Below are 21,783 nucleotides of genomic sequence, written 5' to 3'. Positions count from 1 at the left end.
CAGGATGAACTCTAATGCAAAGTTATACAAAAATAGCTCTAGAATATTTATCCGATCTTTAAACAAACTTCAACATCTCACAAAGTTAAAAGTAATAATGAATGCTAGGTTTAATATTTAAACAGTTATAACACAGCCATTCCTCACAAGCTTCTTGCCATTTGGTCAGATTTCTCCTTCTTGTGGGTCAAATTCTGTACTGATAGTGCAAATTGTTTTGGTTTTATGACAAAAGATGCTTTAGGGCAAGCATAGGCAAACTTGGCCCTCCTGCTGTTTTGGGACTACAACTCCCATCATCCCCAGCTAACAGGACCAGTGGTCAGGGATGGTGGGAGTTGTAGTCCCAAAAGATCTGGAGGACCAAGTTTGCCTATGCTTGCTTTAGGGCTACCTCTCTCCTCCTTTGTGCATCTTGTACACACTTACTGGACTCATTCGCAAGGCACTGTCTGGATAGGGGTTGGAGACCAAGGGGCAGACACCCACAAGGGCAGGATTCCAAATCCAACCCATCATTTGATGCCCAGCTTTACAAAACAAACAGCCGATTCTATGTTTTTCCCTTAAGTCCCCAAGTTTCCAAAATACTGCCTTGTGTGGACGATCAGCGTTCCGCTTGAGAAGGTTTAAAGTGGCCCCACAAACAAACCCCCATCCTCTGTAAAAAACACACACACCAAAAAACCCAAAGCCACACTCCCCTAGCCCACAAGATATCAAGTGCTCACAGTCTATAGACTATAACCAGAAAAGCCTTCCTGCTTTTCTGAAGTCCTAGCATACAGCTACTATTTTGGATTGTTTAATTCAGTCACTTTCCCAGTCTCCCATATTCCCCCAAACGAGGCACTCTGCCAATCAGATCAGCCAGTGCTTAATCAGCTACTAATCATTTGCAAAATGGAAAGGGATACCCTCTTCTCCCTGCCGCTCCCTTCAGCCTTTCAGCACACTCTCTCGACCATGCAGCTTTGAAATGGGTTTCACACAGCTGGCACGATCATTTGATTTTGCAGAAAGAAAGCATTTCCTGCTACTTCAATTTCCTCCTGCAAACTAAAAATGGTACTTCTGAATTCCCAGTGCAGAAAGAGTTATGTGCAATTTCCCAGAGGCAGTGTTCCTCTGCAGCACTGGCAGCAGGGTCAAGTCCCGAGTTCCTCGCTTTCTACCTCTCCCCTTGTGCCAGACCAAAAGGACCAGCTACCAGGACTCTGATCTGTGAGAACGGTTGTATCAGGCTGCAGATATCTGAGCTGCGGGCCTCTTTATGACATTCAAATCCAAACACAGAGACCTTCATTGGATGCAGAATCTGTCTAGAGTCATTCCAGGGAGGGAAGGATATTCAAGATGTTCCTCAAGGTGAAACACTGCCTGCCACTCAGCACAGCTTCCTTTCTTACATCCTTTTATATCTGCAGGGATGGCTTTTCCACCAGGAGTTCTTAGCTCTTGGAGGACTTGCTAGGTTGCATGAGCTGGCATTTAACAATATCTAGTCAGTGCATGAGCTAGAGATGGCCATAGAGAAAATGATGGGAGGTGGAGCTGTGACACAGAGCAGCCCAAGCAGGTGCAGAAGCCGCCTGCCTCCCACTCCTCCCCTGCCCTTTCCCTTACACCTAAAAATTGAGACAGAAACACCAACAGCTGTAAGCTATATCCAGTGATCTGCAAATTATTTCAGCTATGTCAGCAGGCAGCTCCCAGATTATCTAGCACTGAAGACATAGTAACTGCCCACTAGAATACAGGCAGAGTGATGGCCTCCAGCTCTTCAGTCACTACACCATTCTGCTGTATTTGGGAAGGCCTTGGCTCCCTGCCACCCTCCGGGATTAATACCAGGCGCCTGCTGCAGTGCAACAAGCACGTTGCTTCCTGCATTCCCAGCTCCTTTGCAGCACAGACACACTGGATGAGGGCTTCTACGCATAACCTCTCAAAGGAGAAGGCGGCCACAATGCCACCAGAACATCCTATAAGGGGAAAAGGGAAAGCAATAGTCAAGCAGTCCATTCCAGTGGCTCAGTCCCGATTGCCAGCACCCCACACAACTGGACAATACAGATTTAGTATGCGTGGTAGATATCAGCTAGGTGATACAATACAGCGCTTGTTCTTTAAAAAAGCAACTGTCTAGCCCTCATGATTGCAGAGGAGACCAGGAATGTGCTGATGGTGTCCAGTCAGGTTCCATTTACCACCATGCTTTTAGTCAGCCCAATACTCAGCCCCGTCCCCCAAAAATCAATAAAAGGAGAAAAGTCAAGTAGATTGGAAACCTGAATGCTGGTAGCACAATAAATTTGATAATATATGCAGATATTATTAATTTCCATAAACACCAGCATAGGCACCAACTCCTAGAGGCCAAGGATACTTCAAACCCCAATAAAATATTTGAGGGAGCCCAAATTGATGGGCATTGCCATTCAAATGGTATGTGTGCCGTGTCATGTGATCAATTATGCGGAGCGGGGCTTACCTGCCCCCCATATTTTATTCAAGCTGGCACCCCAGAACACAAGTAAGCAGGTGCACCCTGGCAGAAATGGTCCAGTTTCCTTTGAGCCACAAAAATAGCTTTGTAACACACAGTGTGGCCCTCTATGCCCCACAAAAACAGGAAAGGGGAGTTAGATAAAATCACTATAATTTGTTGTGGTGATTCAAAGGTTTGATTTGAAATCAAGCTGGATTTAAGTTTGTTGTCTCCGGCAACCTCTCTCTGGCTTGTATTATGGACATATGCTCTGTATTGTTTTATTGGTACTGATGCTGCAGGTTTGTCATAGCTTTTGGCTAGAACAATAAACTTATATTGACTGTTAGATAATCTGCATAATTTAGTTTGCGTGCTTGTGCTTCCTTGGCAAATAATATAGATTAATTGGATTGCATTAGATCTTCTAGAGACAGAGATAGGCAACGTGGTGCCCTCAGATGCTGTTGGGAATCCAACTCCTGTTGACCCTAGTCAGCATGGTCAATGGTCAGGGGTGATGGGAGTTGTTGTCCAGTAACCTCTGGAAGAAGGCACCACATTGCCTACCTCTGGAATAAGGCAGAAGTATGAAGCACCCACCCAGTGCTCCTTGGAGTGTATTGCTTCACTTTAAATCAAGACTCTATAACTGCAAATCAAAACAGGACTGGACTTGATCAAAGCTACCATTCACATAAGGTTTGCCCTCCACCCCAACACTTCAGGTGGATACAGACATAACATTTTAGCAGCAGATTGTTCTGCAAGTACACTCCTTCCATTATATTAAAGTCATTTTTCTCTCCAGTGCCAAGCTCGGAAAAACCCATTTCAACATTTTTGCAGCAGCAGCAGACTGCACAGCACTGCTTGGCTGGTGTCCATGACATAACAAGCCACAGTTCAGTGGCAGAGCATCAGCAGGTAGTCCCAGGGACAATCCCGAGCATCTCTAGCAGGACTGGGAAGATCCTTGTTATGAAATCCTGGAGAAGCGCTGCATGTCAGTGTAGACAATTCTGAACTAGACGGATCAATGGTTTGACTCAGCATAAGATGGCTTCCCCAGTTCCTCTCTATCCTCCAAATTCCCAAAGTGTATTTTGCAAACCTTTTAAATCGTTAAACAAATTAAGGGGAAAAAAAACTTTCAATGAATGACAATAAAAAAAAATCAAAATGTGGCAGCCTGGTCAAAACATGGTAAAGAGCGAAAAGTGACTGTTGAATGAACTAGCGTGTATGACTGTCATTTACACTGGCAAGTCAGAAGGAAGCTTGGCTTGCATTGCAGGAGGAAGATCCACAGCAGCTTCCATTTTAATGTTATGGAAGTACCCTATCAGTGCAAGTAAGTCCCATGTTTATTCCTCCTAGATATGTGAAAAGGAAAAGCTACCGATTGCCACAATAAATCCAGCAGAGCACAAAGAGCAGCCATGAGCCGAATCCAGCTATCCCAAAGTACTTCATGTTCCAGAGCCACAAAAGTGAATGGGGGAAAAAAGAACACTCAGCATCGGAACAAAAGCATCCATGAAGAACACAGCAGAATGCAGCAGCCACATGAGGCTATTGTGGGGCTATGGTGACCTGTAGATGTTATTGGACTGCAACTCCCAACATGTCTGGGTCTGTTGGGAACTGTAGTCCTATACTCCAGCCCTGAGAAGTATGGCAGGAAGACGCTAGTTTAGCTGGGTCAGGCTGAAAGAGCCAGCACCACAACTCCATGGAAACCCAACAGATACTGGGAATCCGTATGGACCCTAAGAAAAGACAGACTACAATTTAGCAAGGCCATCCTGTGTGTGCTCCTACACAACAGTGGAGGACCTTGGCCTCAGGCTCTATCTACCAAAGAGAAACTATTAGTCATCAACCACTGCCTCCAAGTCCATAAAAAGTGGCCAGTTTTGGATGTCTAGATGCATACCGTAGTCCAAGGAGTAGAGTGAGATTTTTCCACTTCAAGCACGTATTTGAAATACTTCAAGCACGTATTTAGTTGTTTATATAGGACATAACTATGACATAAGTCAACAGTGGCTATTAGGACATCTTAAACTGGCCAGATTAGAGGCTAGTGCTTGGCTTTTGAAGTGAAAGGTTCTCTGCTAGCAGAAATAAGGAAACAGAGCAAGAGCTATTAACCTCATTATACTTTGAGGTCTCCAAATACTAGTTTAGTGCTTCAAATACTAGTTTAGGGGCTTCCCACAGGCATCTGGTTGGCCACTGTGAGAACGGGATGGTGGACCAGATGGGCCTTTGGGATAATCCAGCAGGCCTCTTCTTATGTTTTTATCATCCATACAGATGAAAAACGTGGGTGCTCTTATGTGCAATATAGAGAGGGGGTCCCAGAGAGACCTCAGCAGTGCTTCACCTCCTGAAGTGTACAGACAACATCAATTAAAAACAGCAAGGAACTAACAAGGAGGCGTCTTGACATGACATCTTCCAGACAGGGCCAGTCCACTCATGAGGCAAGGTGAAGCAACTGCCTTGGGCGGCAAATCCACAGGAGCAGCAGATCCCAATGCATATATTTACTCTTCCCCTTGCTCCTGATGTAGATCTTCACACACCAACTTCTTCCCTGGCAGGGAGTGTCGGCCCTACTTCCAGATGATGTTGGACTCCCAACTCCCATCAGCCCCAACCAGCATGGGCACTGGTCAGGGGCTTTAGGAGCTGCAGTCCAACAACATATGGGAGGCACAACATTGACTATCCCTGCTATGACCCTGTCCTGAATACAGACCCAGCTACTAAGCCCAGAATGCTAATAATTCTGCTTTGTGCTACAAAAAAGCACAGGCTCATTCTCCCAATTGCTCAGTACGGTAATATGTCGGTGCAGACAGAATGCTCTTCCCAGGCCACCTCCAGTTGCTTGGCTTCATTTCCCCAAAAAGAAGGTACAATACACCGGAGAAAAATCAGATAGGAGATAAGCAGCGCAGCGTTTGATCATTCTCTCTAGACCCGGTATTTCACTGCACAACCTTGCTAGAGAAGCGCATGGCTCCGCAACGCGTGTAGGGAGGGCATCCTCAGGAAGTTTAGCCAGTGGGCCGGCTAACTTTAAAGGGATCCTCCAAGAAATGCGCCTTCTCCTTCCAGAGTCCTAGGCTGATCCTGCTTGTTCATTCTGGCTTGGCCCAGCCCAGGCCGTGCAGAGCGTTACACATAAATTGGCGCCCACCCAGATCTGCTTCCAGCCACACATACAAGGTATAAAATGCTGGATCGGAGATTTGAGAGCGATCGAGTATCCCCTTCCGCCCAGCACCCTTTTAACAGACAACATTTAAGGGAAGGTCGCCGCTCCCCTAGACATTCTTCGACCATTAACTAAGGACGGAAAGGGAGCCACCCCCCAAAAAAACCCTCAACCCCTGGACTAAAAAGCAAGTAAGATCTCCCTGGCTTCCCCCAAGATCTTGCAAGTAATGGAGACGCCAAATTCTTCCCCCGGCCAGTCGCTTACCTGGCTTGGTGCCGGAAAGTTCGGGGCAGGGCTTGTGACGGCGCCGGGGTTCCGAGGCCCTGCCACCGGCAGCGGGGAGGGGCTGGAATTAGCAACTCCTAATCGGATTGCAGGAAATCTCCAGCGCCCAGAGCCACTTACTTCTGCCAGGCCGGAGTTCCGCTTCTGGTCCGCTCCCTCCTCGGGCAGGCGGGCACCTCCCCACGCCCTGCTACTTGCTCATCGGCCAGGCACGGTCGGAGCTCGGCAGCCGCCCTCCGGGTTCCGCGCGGGGAATGTGGGGTTTGTTCTGGCAGGATATGCACGCGGCGGAGGCTCAGATTGAGCCTGGGCGGGCGGGGCAAGGGCGGAGGAGTTAAAGGCGCCGCACAAATCCAGCTCGGGGTCCCTTACGCTTCCTTCTGCCTTTGGAAGAACTCCCGGACGTTCGTCGTGTGCGGAACAAAACCCCCTCGAAGGGGCCAAAGCAAAACCGATCTTTGATTGCCCTGGGCAAACGGCGTAGCTGACCCCCGCCCCGCCCCGGCCGTCCGGTGCAAGGCATCGTAAGCCTGCCCTGGAAAATTGCAAGAGTTAGCCTGCCCCCATTCTCGGGCTATCTTTGGCCCAAGGAGCGGGACAGGGCAATTATACGCGAGGGGCCTCTATGCACGGGACCCCCAAAGATCATCATAATCGGTTGGTGATAGAATTTGTGGGAGCCTCACACCCGCAGGGTGCAATTTCAGGAAGGGGGGGCATCGCTCCTTTTGTATCTCAAATCCCATCCTCATAAATTCCTGTCCTTCCCACTGCCCTCCTATCCCGTCCCAAGTCACTGGTTCTATCATATTGAACAGTTTCTATCGGCAGGTTAACAGCACAAATCTCTGCTGAAAAATACGGAAGTGGGTGTTTTCCGTATCTTCTTTTTAGTTTAGTTACTAGGATCAATGTGTGATTTTTGTGCTGTTTCAGACTGCTGCCGGGATAATGTATTTGGATGTGTTCGTGTTCGGTTAGCATAGGCTGTGGGTTTATATCAGAATCTGATGTGTTTTATGGCTTCGGTATGTTGTGAGCCGCCTCCGGAGGCTTTACCTTGAAAGGCAGCATACAAGTGGTGATGCTGATAATAATGTATTATTATTTCTGTGTGGTTAGTCCTGTCTGTGTTGCAGCGGAAAAAGCAACAAAAAATGATCAGATGCTCAGAGTGGTTTAGGTACACAGGGATGGAAGCAGTGGCGGGAATGTAAAGACTGAACTTAAATGGCAATGGAGTGCAGAGAGTCTGTGGCAATCAGTTTAACTGTATGCAAAATGACCACCACCACCAGCAGCAGCAATATTAATAAATAACCTTCTAACCAAACCCAGGCATGTAACTGAACCAACTCCACATTCTTTCCCTGTTTACTTCCGCCTTCCTGAGCTCCCTGCGTCTCCTGTGTCAATGCTTGGACTGTAAGCTCCTTAGGGCAAGGGACCTGTCCTTAAATACTGCACATTGATGACACTCCATAAATGATGATGATGATGTTTGGAATTTGTTAACAACCGCTTTGAGGTTTTTCCACAACCAAGCACTGTATACATTTTAACAAACAAACAAACATTTCTGTGAGGTTAAAATACTCTTAAAATGCGCTGCCCACCCTTTGATCTTGAATGTAACCAAGAATGAGCATTTCAACCTTGCTGAGAATTTCTCCTGTCTTGAAATATGAACGAGTGTTCTTATCAAACTTTACACCCTCTAATTTAAGACTTGTGTCTGCTGCTACCCTAATAGCCAGGCCTTCCTTCTAAAAGTTTGACCTCCATTCATTCAAGCCAGAGAGGTTTTTCCTTGGGCATGTACACATTGTGTGATAATGTGCATACTGTACAGTGCTGAATACAGGCACATTTTGGGGGGGGTTCTGTGCACATAACACGTCACCCCTGTCCCATGCTACTGCTTGAGCTAAAGGAATGAGTTTAATCCATTTTGTGCCAGGAGTATTCTCAAGCACTGCTGCCGTGTACACAGAGTGTTTTCTTAGGTCGCCTCATGATGTTGCAGGGCTATACACTGATTGAAGAAGTGCACGCTCACAGGTGTGATGAGGTGTTACTTGGTTTCTGCAGTGCTTATGGTGGATGGATAGACTGAGTAGAGCACAGAGGAAAACATTGATGCACTTTGCTTCGTAAACTCACCCACTTGTACGTACAGACAGCATGGATAGTAACTCCTGATTTAGGCAATGTTATTGTGTATGTACAACCGCAAAGCACTTACGTACAAAAACTCTGCAAAAAAAGAGCCCTGTGCATTTCAAACCCCACATGTGTACATAGCTTGTTTTGGCCTTGAATCCCTTTAGTCCATCTGAACACAACTGAGACGCTACGAGAGCTGGGATAATGGTTGAGCAATGGGAATGCCACAGAGAGAGGAACAATGTGCTTTAAAATGATAATTTATCTGTAGGTAGTCATGCTGCCAATCTTCTGCATGCTTACTTAGAAGGGATCTTGGCAAATATGCAGTGGGACCTAGTCCTCCCAGGGAATGTGCATGGGACTGCAATCTCAGTGCATGTCTCTTCTTTAAAATGGAATAAGCACATCATTTCTTTCCCTTGTCTTTTCACTGTTGTCATCCCAGCTGGATTTACAATGTATATGTTATTGCAGTTGTGTGTGCATACCCAGCAGGTATTCATTACACTGTTTGGATGCATACATGTCTTTATTGGACTGTAAAAAAAACCACTGGCAGCATGTCTGGCTGGGTGTGAACAGAGGGATGCTGTGCTGGCCTGTGGTACTAAATCATGTCCAAGAGGAATGTCCAAGCAGGTTGCTGCTGCGTGAGCTGGGGAAGGCAACACCAAGAAATGTGGCTGGGTGAGAGTGGCTTGGGAACTCTCCCTCCCCTATTTGTTTAAGCTCACCTGAATCTTCCATTTTATTTGTTTTCCATGCCGTCTTTGAACAGATCAATGCACAGCACCTGGTAACAAGCACAATAGATATGACAAGGCAATAGGAGCAGGTAGCAACCGGAGAGAGAGGCAGGTGGCTTCTCAGAGGTATGTTTATCCTGCAGGGTAGGGCAATTTCCCCCCTCTCTGGTCATCCATTTTTGCTTACACGCTACACTTCTAGTTTTGGCCAGGTGTGACTTACTATGTGCTGCGTTGCATCTAACAATTTGCACTCCATGGTTTCTTTCAACTAAGCAGATATAGCCACTGATATTACCAAGTGCCCACAATGTAACATGCAATGTAAACAATGATGATGTTTTTGCCTTTCCCCCTCTTTTTTTATTAAATCTACAAACACTGAGGTTCTTCTGAGCATGCTGACTGTGTGGAAGGACCAAGGCTTAGCGGTGGAGATTTTGCTTTTGATGTAGAAGTTCCAAGGTTCAATTCCAGGCATCTCCAGGTAGGACTAGCAGAGAATGCTGCCTGAAACCCTGGAGAACTGCTGCCAATCAACAAAGGCCATACTGAGTTAGATGGGACCAATAGACAGCTTCTATTGGCACAGCAATAAAACTTCTAGCACATTTGCAAAGGTAAACAGGGCCTGGTATGATTCAAACTGGATGGGGGGCTGTGTGTTGAGCATAGCTGTCAACTTTTGGATTTGAAAATAAGGGATCAGCAGCAGCCTCACCAGTCCCGGAGACAGTCTACGGTATGTCTAACAATCCAGGATAGCAGTGGGAAACGGCACTGGAATAAGGGAATTTCCAGAAAAAAGGGAAGGTTGACAGCTGTGGCTTGGAATAAGGGAGTTTCCTGCAAAAAAAGGGAGGGTTGACAGCTATGGTGTTGAGATTCCTGCATTGCAGGGGTTGGACGAGGCACCTTCCAGCTCTACAATTCTATTATTCTATTGTACCTGTACTTCCTTCTTTTCAGAGGTAGCCCTGTTTTGGCTGCATACACCCAGCACCCAAGTTTGTTACTAAAATATAATTAAAGTATAGCCGTGTTGTTTAGTGTCGGTCTAGAACTGAGGAGATGTGGATTCAAATACCACCTGCTTGAAACTTACTGGGTGATCATGGGCCACCTGTCAGCATCCCTAAGCCTAAGCTACCCTAAGGCTTATTGCAAGGATAAAACGGGCTCTTCCAAACTCTTTGGTGGAAGCATGGGGTAATTAATAACAGTTGTGTGCTGTGTCTGTGCTTGATGGGTGGTAACAATGCGAAGGCTTGCTTCATGCATGCATCCATTCATGTTGGCACTGGCCAGAACTCAGGCAGGTGGAGGAGCTCCCCATGGAAAAGCCGCAGATGTGGCTTGAGTATATGTAAGCCAAGTCTAATGCAACACCCTCCCCCTGCCACGCTTGAAAGGAAAGGGGAATGGTGTGCTCAAAGAGGGCTGGTGAGGAGGACACCAGGGGAAGGTTGTGGGTCGGTGGTGGTTAGAGAACATACATTGCATTTCCGGGCAGAACTGGGAGGGGCCTCCCCCTGAAACCCTGAGGAGCTGGGCTGACAAAACTGGGCTAGATAAATAGTCTGATTCAGCATAAAGAAGCTTCTTATAGTGGGGCAGGAGAGCTGAAAACAATGCCCATATATTTCACTTCTGGCAACCAATGCTAGTTTGGTACATACTTCCAGAATACATCACTTCTGGTAAGTGAGCCACCATAGCTGCTAGAGGGCTGTGAAAATTTGTGTCGGAGGCTTTTTAGGACTCATCTACTCCAGTACTCTCAGAAACCAAAGGGGCGCATAATTGGTTGCCGGATGTGGATCCCCCCTCCCCCGCCAGCTCTCCCACCTCACTACTACATTCTGTGCAACTTGCAGGAAATTGAGAACCTTTTTCATAAAGCGGCAAGTCAAGAGTTACAAAGAAGCATCTTTTCACTAACTCCCTTTGAGGGTATATATGTGGCAAAGCAACAAAGCTCTAACAAACTTAAGTAACTTTTCAGAAACAATTACAATGGTGTTGCTTTATCAGTGATGGGCACAGCTGGCAGTTGTACAGAGCGCACAGAGATTGCACTTCGGTTAGTCTGCATTTCAGACGGGGGTGTGGGTGGGTGTTTTAGGGGGCACTTCGAAGGCAAACCATGAGCTAATAAGCCCGGAATCAGCAAACTTCGGTGTCTAAGAGCCCGCCTCCCCCTCCTAGTCAAACGCCTGGATCCACTGCGTCTTTCTGGAGCTGCAGCCCCACTCTCTGAGTCACGTCTCAGCTATGCCGGCTGCGTCGCCGCCACACCCAGACCAACGGGGCGGGGGAAGCCGCTGCCACTCATTGCATCTCGTACTTAGCCCCGGAACTAGTTTCCCGCAGTGGTGGGGACCATAGCTGCCAAGTTTTCCCTTTTCTCGTGAGGAAGCCTATTCAGCATAAGGGAAAATCCCTTTAAAAAAGGGATAACTTGGCAGCTATGGTGGGGACTGAGATGCTTGGAGTAACGTGGTACCGGCTCTGAGCGAGGCATGTGCAAAGTGCCTTTTCCTCGCCAATGAGATGAACCCTCGAAAAGATCACTCGCCCCTCTGGTTCAGTTTGGAGAGCTTGTGCTCAGTTTGGGGCAGCCGGGCGGGCAAGCAAGCAAGCGAGGCTTTGCTTGCCGGCGAGCTTGAGACTCACCCAGCGCCTTTAATTGTAGAATTCGCCGCTTGCCGCCCCCCCCAATGACTCAGCGTACGATCTTGCAAGAGCTGCCGTGACTCCGCAAGTTTTACCCGATTGGTCCGTAACCAGCTTCTGGTTGGGTCCCTGAAGAGCCGCCGCCCCGCCCAAGTTGCGGGATCTCGGTGGCCAAACGGGACCGGAGTTTCGTCCCTTGCAGAAACGAATCACAGTTGCTCGTAACTCGCGAGCTCCCTCTGTTGGCGCATCCCGGGCATTGCTGTTTCAGTGGGCAATTTTATAAGCGAGATCCTTTCGCTATTCGCTTTACTGTTTTTATCTTGGCTTCATTGCTCTGCAACTTCTAGAGGGGTAGCCTGTTAGTCTCTGAAGTATCCTGCTCATTGGCCCCAAATTTTCTTTTTCTTTCTTTGTATACACCACTTGATTGTTAAAACAAAACAAAAAACTCAAAGTGGTTTACAAAACGATAAAACCAAGGGGAAAAAATTCAGCCACACTTAAAAACATACAAAAGCGAAAATATTAAAAACAGATTAAAATTAAATTAAGATTAAAATAACCTCGACTTTCTAAACATCTGAGTGGGCTTGCCTAAACAGGAATGCTTTTAGCAGCTGCCAGAAACAGTACAGTGAAGATGTCTGCTTGACCTCAATAGGCAGGGAGTTCCAAAGTGTAGTTGCTGCCACACTAAACAATCAAAGGTGGAATGGCTGTTATGTGGTGCCCGTTCCGCCGATTGAAGCGGTCTAGTGGGCAAGGCGATCTTGTTGGTACACTGGTCCCAAGTTGTTAAGGGCTTTATATTCTTTAGGGCTTTCTAAACTAATAGTAAGACCTTGGAAGATGACTTGGTAGCATAGTGGCAGCCATCCCAGCTGTAGAATTCTGCTGCAGCTTCTGAAGCAACTTCAAGGGTTGCACCACACAGAGCACTCTACAGTAGTCTGTAGCAGCAAGTGACTGACAGGCTGAGACATGGAGAGGGGTACAAGATCCCCACACCCTGGGAAGTCCTGGTCAAGCTCATCAACACTGTGGCAGATACACTCTTCTGATGCACGATGTCTGCTCCATTCTTTAAATTAAATGGTGGGTATATGTTCTGTCATCAGGGCTGCAGTAAGCAGATGCCCAGAGAAGGCAAGGAAAGATAAGTACTTATTTGGCATAGCAACCCTTCTGCTGCATCCACGGGCCTGTTTCCAGCAGTAAACCTCGGGATCAAATGGAAATGGAAAGAATTGGGAGCACCCTCCAGTTTTGTAGTGGCAACCATGACTTGAAGTCAAGCTGAGGCTGCCAAGGAAATGCCTTCCTTTGCAAAGCAGAGCATGCTTCTGGTTCTTCCTTTTCACTTTGGCCCCAAGGTTTACCTGTCACGTGCCTGATGTCATCAGGCGATAGAAACATGGGCATGATTTGGATCAAACCACAGCACAAGTCAAGTGGCAAGGCCTGGTACACTTAAGTAGTCCTATGGGCTGCAGTTTCCCCATTACTGTTGTAGAAAATTCTGACTTGACTTGTTATAAGGCAGCTCCCCAGGTTTCTATGATGCCTCCCCTTCCCAAATTTGGGACAGATTTCTCCCAATTAATCAACCTGCTTCACCTAACAGGGCTAATTATAACTTAACAGCATTCAGGTGGCCCTTACCAATGCCCCCCCTTTTTTCTTTCTTAAGATCTACAGTGACCCCCACGTAAATAATTACGTATATCTTCTCTTCCATCCGGATGATGCTGTTCTTCATGACTTTGTGGAAAAAGATAATCACCAGCCACAGTAAATGTAAACACACCTCGAATTCTGGTCTCTCCCCCCCCCCACTCCTTGTCCCCGTTACACCACTCCCCAAATGCACACACACAGAGACTAGAAATATGATAAGTTCCTGTTTTTTCTTCTCCTTTTTTTTACACAAATATATACAGGGTATTATACACATCTCTACACAGACACAGTGCCAGTTAGAACACAGCTCCCTGCAAGGGGGGGGGCACCAGTGGTCCGCACCCAACACATCCATCCATCACCAGCATAGGCCAGCCCTGCGCTGCAGCTGTATGTACAGGGAGATTCATCCCAGTCATCCCAAGTTGAGGTTGTGGGGCTGATGCAGATAGGGCAGTGGTGGCTGGGCTTAGGAATATGGCGCCAAGGGACCAGTACAGGTGTGGACAGGAAACCCTGGCATGGAACACATACTATTTCTAGACAGTATCCAAGAAAAACATCCTTAAACAATTAAAATAAAACCCACATGCATTCCAGCAGCAGTGTGGCGGCGGTGACGATGATCATGGTGGGGAGGAAGAAGGGTCACTTTGAACACAGGCTCCTCCCCCCCTCCCCCCAACTCCTGGACACTCCCCCCCCAAGCGATGGCCCAGCTCCCAAGGGTGAAGTGGGCTCCTCCTCAAACTCATGTGTCTCCTTCCCAGAAGGGAGTACAAAGTCCAGCTCCTTCTCCCCGTTTTCTGGGCTTCCTAAGTCAAGAAGCGGAAAGCAAAGGGCTTCTCTCGGCTGCACTCGTGACTGTCCGTGACTTTGCGCAATCGTGACGGCATCTTGTGTTCCTGCGCTTCATCTCTCTTGCTTTCCCCCATGGAGGTGGATCAGCCCCCCCCCCCCCACAGCCCTGCCCAGTGTTAGAAGAGATCAAGACATTTAGTCCCATCTTTGAAAATGCTTCAGGTCCCTGGCTGGAAGAACAAAGACAGCGAATTGCACCCACTTCCTCTTCGAAGGGAGGGTTAGTCTCTTGGTCTCTGCTTCTATGTAACACTGGCAGCATCCCTCAAGGACTGCTTATAGCAGGGGAGGGACAGTGTTGAGATGAAGGGAATGGAAAATTTAAGACAGCTAAATAGCAGCACAGCCTTCTTTCTGTTTGTGTGTGGGTTTTCATTTTGGTGTTTAGGGAAATGGGTCCAGTGCAGATACTCAGCTCAAGCACAAGAACCAACTCAACCAGTGTCCCCAGCTGAAGGCAAGACTCGCCAAGAGTGAAAGGGGATTTGTTGCTTCCCCACATCCCCCAAAACAACCCCAAAGGGCCATTCCTGGCTCCACCTGTATCCCTTCAATTTGCCCATTCCCTCCAAGGCTGGAAATACCTTTCCGAATAGATTTCGAAGTGCTCACAGAAATGGATTCCGTGCCACCCTTTGGCTCATGCCAATCTTGCAGAAGCACAAAACTAAACAAAAACAAGAGCCCTATGAGTTGGGCAACCCCAACCTTCTGTGCAAATGATGCAAACGGGTGGGATGGAAGGTTTTCTCGCAACCCTTTGAAAAGGAAAGCTCAGGAGGCAGCGACACCTTGAGTCATAAGGCAGTTCCTTGGAGTCACATGCAAGGCAGCGGGGGGGGGGGAGCGGCGGTGAGCCTCATCAAACAGGAGCCCAGCTGCCGGTTACTAAAAATGCACGAGAGGCTTCAAAAGCAAGGACCCGGGGCACAGCTGGACCAGCTCAGAAGCCTCACAGCGCCCGGGATCCTGTGGTCTTGCCCTCTCTAGCAGTCTTCAGGAAACCAACCCGTCTTTCCCTCCTTTGCCTCCCTAAAAATTAGATCGGGCAAGAGAGCAGCTTGGGTTTTAGTCAGTTTTGAAGGTAAAACAAAAGTGCAAACAAAATGCTGCAGAGCCCAAATCACGGCACCTCTGCTTCAAGACCCCTGGGTCTCACTTAACATGGACTACCATCATTGTTTGAGTTGTGGGCGAGGAGGGAAGAGGAGGGAAGTACCGCCAGCCTGCCTGGGACAATCTTCCTTGCCAATCCCCCTGCGCTCCCCTTGCCCTGCAAGGGGGCTCTCTTGCCACTGGAGCTGCGTTTGCCACAAGCAGCTGCCTGGGGGAAGCCTCTGTTGCTGGGTGGCACTCTCCAGTTGTGGCTTTCATCGAGGAGCATTCCTGGTAGCAGGGGCCGTTTCCTGCACGCATCCCTCTGACTCTTAGACCATGCTCTGGCAGCCTTCCCTGGAGAGACGGAGTGGAAAGGGCTGGCCGAGACCGCAGTCATCATAGGGTCGTGCGTCGGGCACCAGAGATGAAATGCTTACTGATGCACAGGCATGTAGGGTGATTTACACACAGATTTTTTTTTTAAAACGGCTCCGCTTGGCTGGAATCCCTGATCCTAGCCAGATTCAAAGCCACTAGACTCTTCGTTTGGAAACTCAGTGCCTTGATTAAAGCTCAGTTCACTTTCAGACCTAATACATTATTAGTGTTCATGATTCTAGACAGGGGAGCAGGGAATGGGGGAGGACAGGCTCCCTGGGAGGAGGAGAACCTCTTGCCTGGTTTCTGCTGTGCCTTCCTTTCGCTCCCCATCCTGGCCACAATGGAGCAAAGAGGCAGGCCATTTCCTTTGCTCCATCTTGGGTTTGTAGGTTTTCAGATGGTGTTAAGGGTAGGCAGCTTGTAAGAGAAATCCCCCTCCCATACTAAAGGATGGAGATGGAGAGAAAGAGAGAGAGAAGAATACAGAGAGAGCAACGGGACAGGTTCTCTCTCCCCATCTTGGAAGGAGCAATAATGCAGCAGCCAGGTAGGTAGGTAGGTAGGTAGGTAGGAAGGAGCAATGGATGCCACCTGTCTCGTCTCGTGCTGCCTTCTCTTCCGCTTCCGTGGTCTCGCTCCCTCTCTCACACATACACAGCTTTTCACTCCCTCTCTCACACACATATACAACCAGTGCCCAGCAGCCTCGTCAGCTCACAGGAATCCCCCTGCCCCCTCTTGGATTCCAGCGCCCCTAATGATGGATCTCATTTTCTATCAGGCTGTCCTCGCATGACTGGAAATCCGTATCGTTTATGCCATTGGGGTTGATGAGCTCCTCGTCCTGGGACCCCTGTTCTTCAGACTCTGCCACGTCGCCCTCCGGTGAAGAATCTTGCAACACTTGGGCAATGTACTTCTGCTGCAGAGCCGGTATAAAAAGAAGAGAAGAATAAAACAATGGACCAGTTAGCCCCCCACCCTCTTCCTCTCTCTCTCTGGGGACCCAGGCAGCAGAGCATGATGCGTAAGTGCCATGCAGTCGGGAGCCCAAGAGCAGTCATGCTGGCACAGAATTGTATTGTGTGGAATACCGGTAGCTGTTTGACAGCAAAATGAAGGGGGGAGAAGGAGAAAAAAAAGGGCTGTGTGACTCCACAGCTTAGGCTTGAATAGTACGGCAGTATTTCTGAAGTGTAGCACTCAGCCCTAATTTCATGAGGATCTTGAGACATCCAGTAGAAGAAACACAGCCCTGAAGCCTCAAAAACCCACACTGAGGATCCTCAACAGCCTGGGCCTGATGTTTCCTTGCCCTGAGCCTTAGCATCAAGAATTCTGTCCTCCTTTAGCAAGCCTGAAGGGAGCTACCGAGGCCTTATTCAGAAACGACCCATTGCAAGGGGCCTTTCATCCTTAGGAATAGAAATAACCCCTTACAGTAATACTGTGGCTGCAATTGAGATCAGCAACAGGTAGGTCCATCTCAGCAAGATAGCTTAGCTTTAGCTCCTCATGTGTAAAAAAGGTGAATTGTGACCTCTCTCACTGGATACCTTTTGAGGGCAAAAAGAGGTGAACATCCCAATTCACAGGAAGGAGAGCTCTGGTGTACCAGTAAAGCACCATTCACTTCAATGTACGGTGCCGCTCTCCACACACACACACAAGGTGATGATGGGCAAGTGGACTGTCTTCCTTCAATGTACAGCAAAAGGAGAAACTGGCTCATGCAGAAGCTCTGAACGTGCACCAAAGCACACATGGGATTCTGGATTGGAGTGAAAGATTGTAAAGAATTTTGGCACAACTAAAATGCTGTGTTAAATGGATGATGATGATGATGATGATGATACAGGCTCTCTCTATTTTCTATATTTTTAGGGAAACCAATCCACTTGTTTTCAGTGTGTGTTTCCTCCCTGCCCCCAATTAAGCTAATACTCAGGATTTGGCTCCGGAGCTGCTCTTTTGTGCTCTCTATGGCGTGACTGCAGCCATTGACATCTCCACAGTGCTTGTCTGCAGACCATTTGGACCTCCAGCAACTTGGGGTGCAGGGAAAGCCTTGAATGAATTAAACATTCCCGTCCCACTCAAAACTAACTTGCATTGGGAAATGACGGCCGCAGCTCTTTCTGCAGCACTCACAGAGCATGCCGATGCGTTAGGAGCCAGAAAGCAGAAAAGAAAGGGGCACTGACCAGTCTAGCTTCACTGTCCAAGCTGAGAGACAGAGGCAGAAAGTGAACAAACAGCACTGGGGGAGGGGCAGAGTGAGGTTGCCGGTCCATCATCTCAGAAAGGGCCAGTAACAGAGAGGCCTGTTTTCTGCCCATGCTCCGTGGATGCCGCTCGTGTACAGCCAAAAAGGTGGGGGCCTGATAGGAAATCTGCAAAGGCTTCTCCCTCCTCCTCCTCCTCCTCCTCCTCCTCCTCCTCCTCCTCCTCCTCCTCCTCCTCCTCCTCCTCCCCAAACTCAGACATAAGAGGGCACAGAATATCCGACGTTGCAGAAGGCAAGCGGAGGAGCTGGAGACTCACAGCTGATTTTGGAGCTGGTGGGTGGCTGGCAGCGGGCCGTCCGTTCTCCCTCCCATCTACAGCATCCACCTCTGCGTGGTCGATCTGGAAGACAGAAGCATGTGTGACAGGAAAGCAAACAGCAAAGGCAGCAACTTGCCAGTTCCGGCCCTGCCTGCCCTGCGGGAACGTTTCTACGTGATGCAACCAGAACAGTGCTGGTGGTGGCAACCACCGCAGGAGCTGGGCTTCAGGTGCTCTGCATGTGGAAGAGGAGCAGAAGGAAGCTCTGAGTCCCCACAGCAATAAAACTCTGAAGGGCCAAGTTACATGTAGCTGCATCACTGTGGAAGCTACTTCTTCACAGTTTCTTCTCATGTGGCTCCTGAAAATGGAAGAACTGTGAGAGGGGCTGGTTTCCCCCGCCAGAGCTTTTCTCCTGTGGGGAGGGACCATTGCATTGGTCCAGCCCTCACATAGCTCCTAAAGTGGCTGAGACATGCAGCGAGGGCAGGAAGACCAAGACACAAAAAAACCAAGGAATTAGGAGGTGGTCTTTTTTTCATCTCAGAATGGAGTCCGCCTCTTGCAGGACATTTCTCCAACTGCTTGCTGTTTTCATATGTGTACACAGGGCTTTCCCCATCTCTTCAACACATGGACTAAGAACACAGGTGTGCCTGGGATTCTGCCCCCTTCCCAAATCTCTCCAGGGAAACACGTAAAGCAGTTCTTAAGAGAAGTCACCGCACAACCCTTTTGGTTGCCCTGAAAATGCCCTTCCACTACAATTACCTTGTAATTGTGAGCACTGAGGTATTTGAAGTGCCCAAAGCAGACATGACACAAGCAGATCACGATGGTGATGACGAGAACCACGAAGGTGAACATGGACGTGAGAGCCAGGAACCCTGAGGAATGCAAAATATCCTCTGTCAAGGTTGCCAAGTATATGCCTTCTCTCTTTTCTGCCTTTGATTTTTGCTGTGTGTGTGTGTGTGTGTGTGTGTGTGTGTGTGCACCAAAATGGGAAAGAATATCATTTCACGTTTATCATCTGTTGTGGCACCCCAGAGTGGCTATACAATGGCTATGTGTGGCAACACGGGTCCCCATGACAGCCAGGGAGGGCTGTTACATTACAGGAGTGACGTTTTGTGGGCAGAGGTCACTCCAAGTGACATTGCTTTGTGTCAGGTCATAAGTTCCTGTTCAGAAGGAGCAAAATGGAGGCAGTAGCCCATGAAGAAACAGTAGATTGGGGTGGGGGGGATATTTATTTATTTTTACTCCAGAGGCCCATATTGTTATCTCTCCCACCCCTCATAGGCCACATTTTGACATCAGAAGAGCCTGCTGGGTCAGGCTACTGGACCATCTAGTCCAGGCATCCCCAATCTTCGGCCCTCCAGATGTTTTGGACTACAATTCCCATCATCCCTGACCACTGGTCCTCTTAGCTAGGGATCATGGGAGTTGTAGGCCAAAACATCTGGAGGGCCGCAGTTTGGGGATGCCTGATCTAGTCCAGCATCCTGTTCTCACAGTGGCCAACCAAATGCTGGTGGAAAGTCCACATGCAGGACCCAAACACAAGAGCCCTCTCGCCACCTGTGGTTTCCAGCAACTGGTATTCAGAAGCACTGCTACCCCTGACCATCAAAGCAGAGCCCAGCCATCATGGCTAGAAGCCATTGATAGCCTTATCCTCTGTGAATCTGCCTCATCCTCTTTTGAAGCCACTCAAGATGGCCATTGCTGTTTCCTTTGGGACCGTGTTCCATGGTATGGAGCTGCCACCTGCAAATCTCCTAAACATCACAGTGATGATACACAGGGCTTTTGCTATCTCTTCAACGCAGTGAATTCCATGGCCACTCCAGACCTTGTTGGAATCCATCTCCCATAATCCACAGCAAGCTTGGCCAATAGTAAGGGATGATGGGAATTGATGGCCAGGGAAATCTAGAACACTGGTCTTGAGCCACCTGATCCAAGGTGGGTCACAACAGAAGCACTACCACCATGCAAATATATGGTAAAATATTAAGATACAGGCCCCCAAATGCATGTTTTACTTAAAAATGAATCCTGGGATTGAACGTACCTGATCTAGCAAGTTCCCCATACCTGCTCCGGATTAACACAATTAACTCATTTAACTGCACTTTCTAATGATCAGAAGGTGGTTCCATCTGCACTGCTTGTGGAACAGCTGCCCAGCATGCTTCTTGAACCTTGGGCATCAATGTCTCGCTAAAAGCCCTTCTATATTTATTGTAAAGGCAGACGTTGGCAAATCAGACTGGACATAACAGAATCTGCTTACCTGTGCGCACAGTGGAGAAGAAGAGGAGCCAAAAGAGGCAGAGAATAGGTGCTGCCACCACCTGGTTCACAGCCCCTGAATGGATCTTTTTATCCAGCTTGGCAGGCAGGTAGGCATAATAGAGGTTGTACCTGTCCACCAGGTGCTTCAGTAGCATATACATCAGGCCTAACAGAACGGGGAGAGACAGAGCAATCAGCTGGAATGAACAGCAGCTTTACTTATTAATTATTTCCACTTGTTAGGTGCCTCCTAAACAGCTTCTACAGGCATCAGACATATGAAAGACCATTGCTTCGTTTGGCAGCTTCCTTGTTTCTGGAGGAAGCCTGAAAAAATTACCTACTTAGCCACAACTTTTCTGGGTCACCAAAACAAATTCTTTGGCCAGGACTGGTGGCAGTTTTGGAGGGGTCCTTATTACCGGTAGACCCCACAACATAAGCTCTTCAGTGGCAATGAAGTCCTTCCCTTGGCAGAGGCAGATTATGTCCCTTCCTTGGGCAACAATGGAGCTGATAAAAACACCCCTTGTTTGGGTGGTAGTGAAAGAAAATCTGCCTCAGGTGGAGAAGCTACCAAAATGGCGCCAGGAGACAGTAGTTCTGTTCTACTCCCTTTACCTTGAAGCAGGCAGATATCACCAGCAGCAAAAATGCCAGTATAGCCAGCAGATTAAGCACTGCTCATGGCATCCATTGTTTTAATTCTCCCACAATGCTTTGGGGAGGTCCAGTATAGGGTATCTTTGGAGCAGTACTACATTGGGGTCCCAGAGATAGGGTCCCACCCCTTGAAACGGTGTCTGCATTGTTGGCTACACTGACTTTCTTGCTGCCTCTGTTACTTACTTGCCTAAAGCAAACAGAGGGGAAGCTGGATGGTGGGCCCTCCGGTCACCTCAGGCCATTGGCAAGTGGCCGACAGTTCCAACCCCAATAATGTGTCTGCCCTAAGCTCCCAGCAGGAAATGAATCACAAAATCGGAGCTTGCAAATCTCATTCGAGCCACCTTGAACCCACAGGTTATAGTCAGTTGCTGTGTTATCACCCAGGTGTCATCTTAAGAAACTCACTGTAATGAATCAACACACACCAAACCCATTGTGAATATATCTGTGTCTGCTGCCTTTAAGTATTTGGTGTATTTAAAACCTGCTAGGCCAGGCATGGCCAAACTTGGCCCTCCAGATGTTTTGGGACTACAATTCCAATCATTCCTGACCACTGGTCCTGTTAGCTAGAGTTGATGGGAGTTGTAGTCCCAAAACATCTGGAGGGCCAAGTTTGGCCATGCCTGTGCTAG

The 21,783-nt window shown here is 48.3% G+C and overlaps 2 protein-coding genes across 8 annotated transcripts in view; both read right to left on the bottom strand.

The window, feature by feature from the left end:
- Window positions 1-6,292, bottom strand: part of CAPN11 (calpain 11) — a 32,328-nt gene extending 26,036 nt beyond the window's left edge. For 2 of the 4 annotated variants that reach the window (XM_060272932.1, XM_060272930.1), the window contains exon 1: window positions 5,991-6,292. The gene's annotated coding sequence lies outside the window, so the exon portion shown is untranslated. The remainder of the gene's footprint in view (window positions 1-5,990) is intronic. The other 2 variants (XM_060272933.1, XM_060272931.1) reach the window with 1 other exon arrangement.
- Window positions 6,293-13,493: 7,201 nt separating this feature from the next.
- TMEM63B (transmembrane protein 63B) overlaps window positions 13,494-21,783 on the bottom strand; it is a 76,660-nt gene continuing 68,370 nt past the window's right edge. For 3 of the 4 annotated variants that reach the window (XM_060272925.1, XM_035108186.2, XM_060272926.1), the window contains 4 exons: window positions 20,478-20,645; window positions 18,944-19,059; window positions 18,170-18,253; window positions 13,494-16,547 (listed from right to left, as the gene is read on the bottom strand). In XM_060272925.1, the coding sequence (XP_060128908.1) occupies window positions 16,380-16,547; window positions 18,170-18,253; window positions 18,944-19,059; window positions 20,478-20,645 (536 nt within the window). In that variant the 3' untranslated portion in view covers window positions 13,494-16,379. The remainder of the gene's footprint in view (window positions 16,548-18,169; window positions 18,254-18,943; window positions 19,060-20,477; window positions 20,646-21,783) is intronic. The other variant, XM_060272927.1, reaches the window with a different exon arrangement.

Source organism: Zootoca vivipara, chromosome 3 (assembly GCF_963506605.1).
Source record: "Zootoca vivipara chromosome 3, rZooViv1.1, whole genome shotgun sequence".
NCBI classification, from domain to species: domain Eukaryota; kingdom Metazoa; phylum Chordata; class Lepidosauria; order Squamata; family Lacertidae; genus Zootoca; species Zootoca vivipara.
Note: the sequence above shows the minus strand (reverse complement) of the source record. Positions and strands in the feature narration are given on the sequence as shown.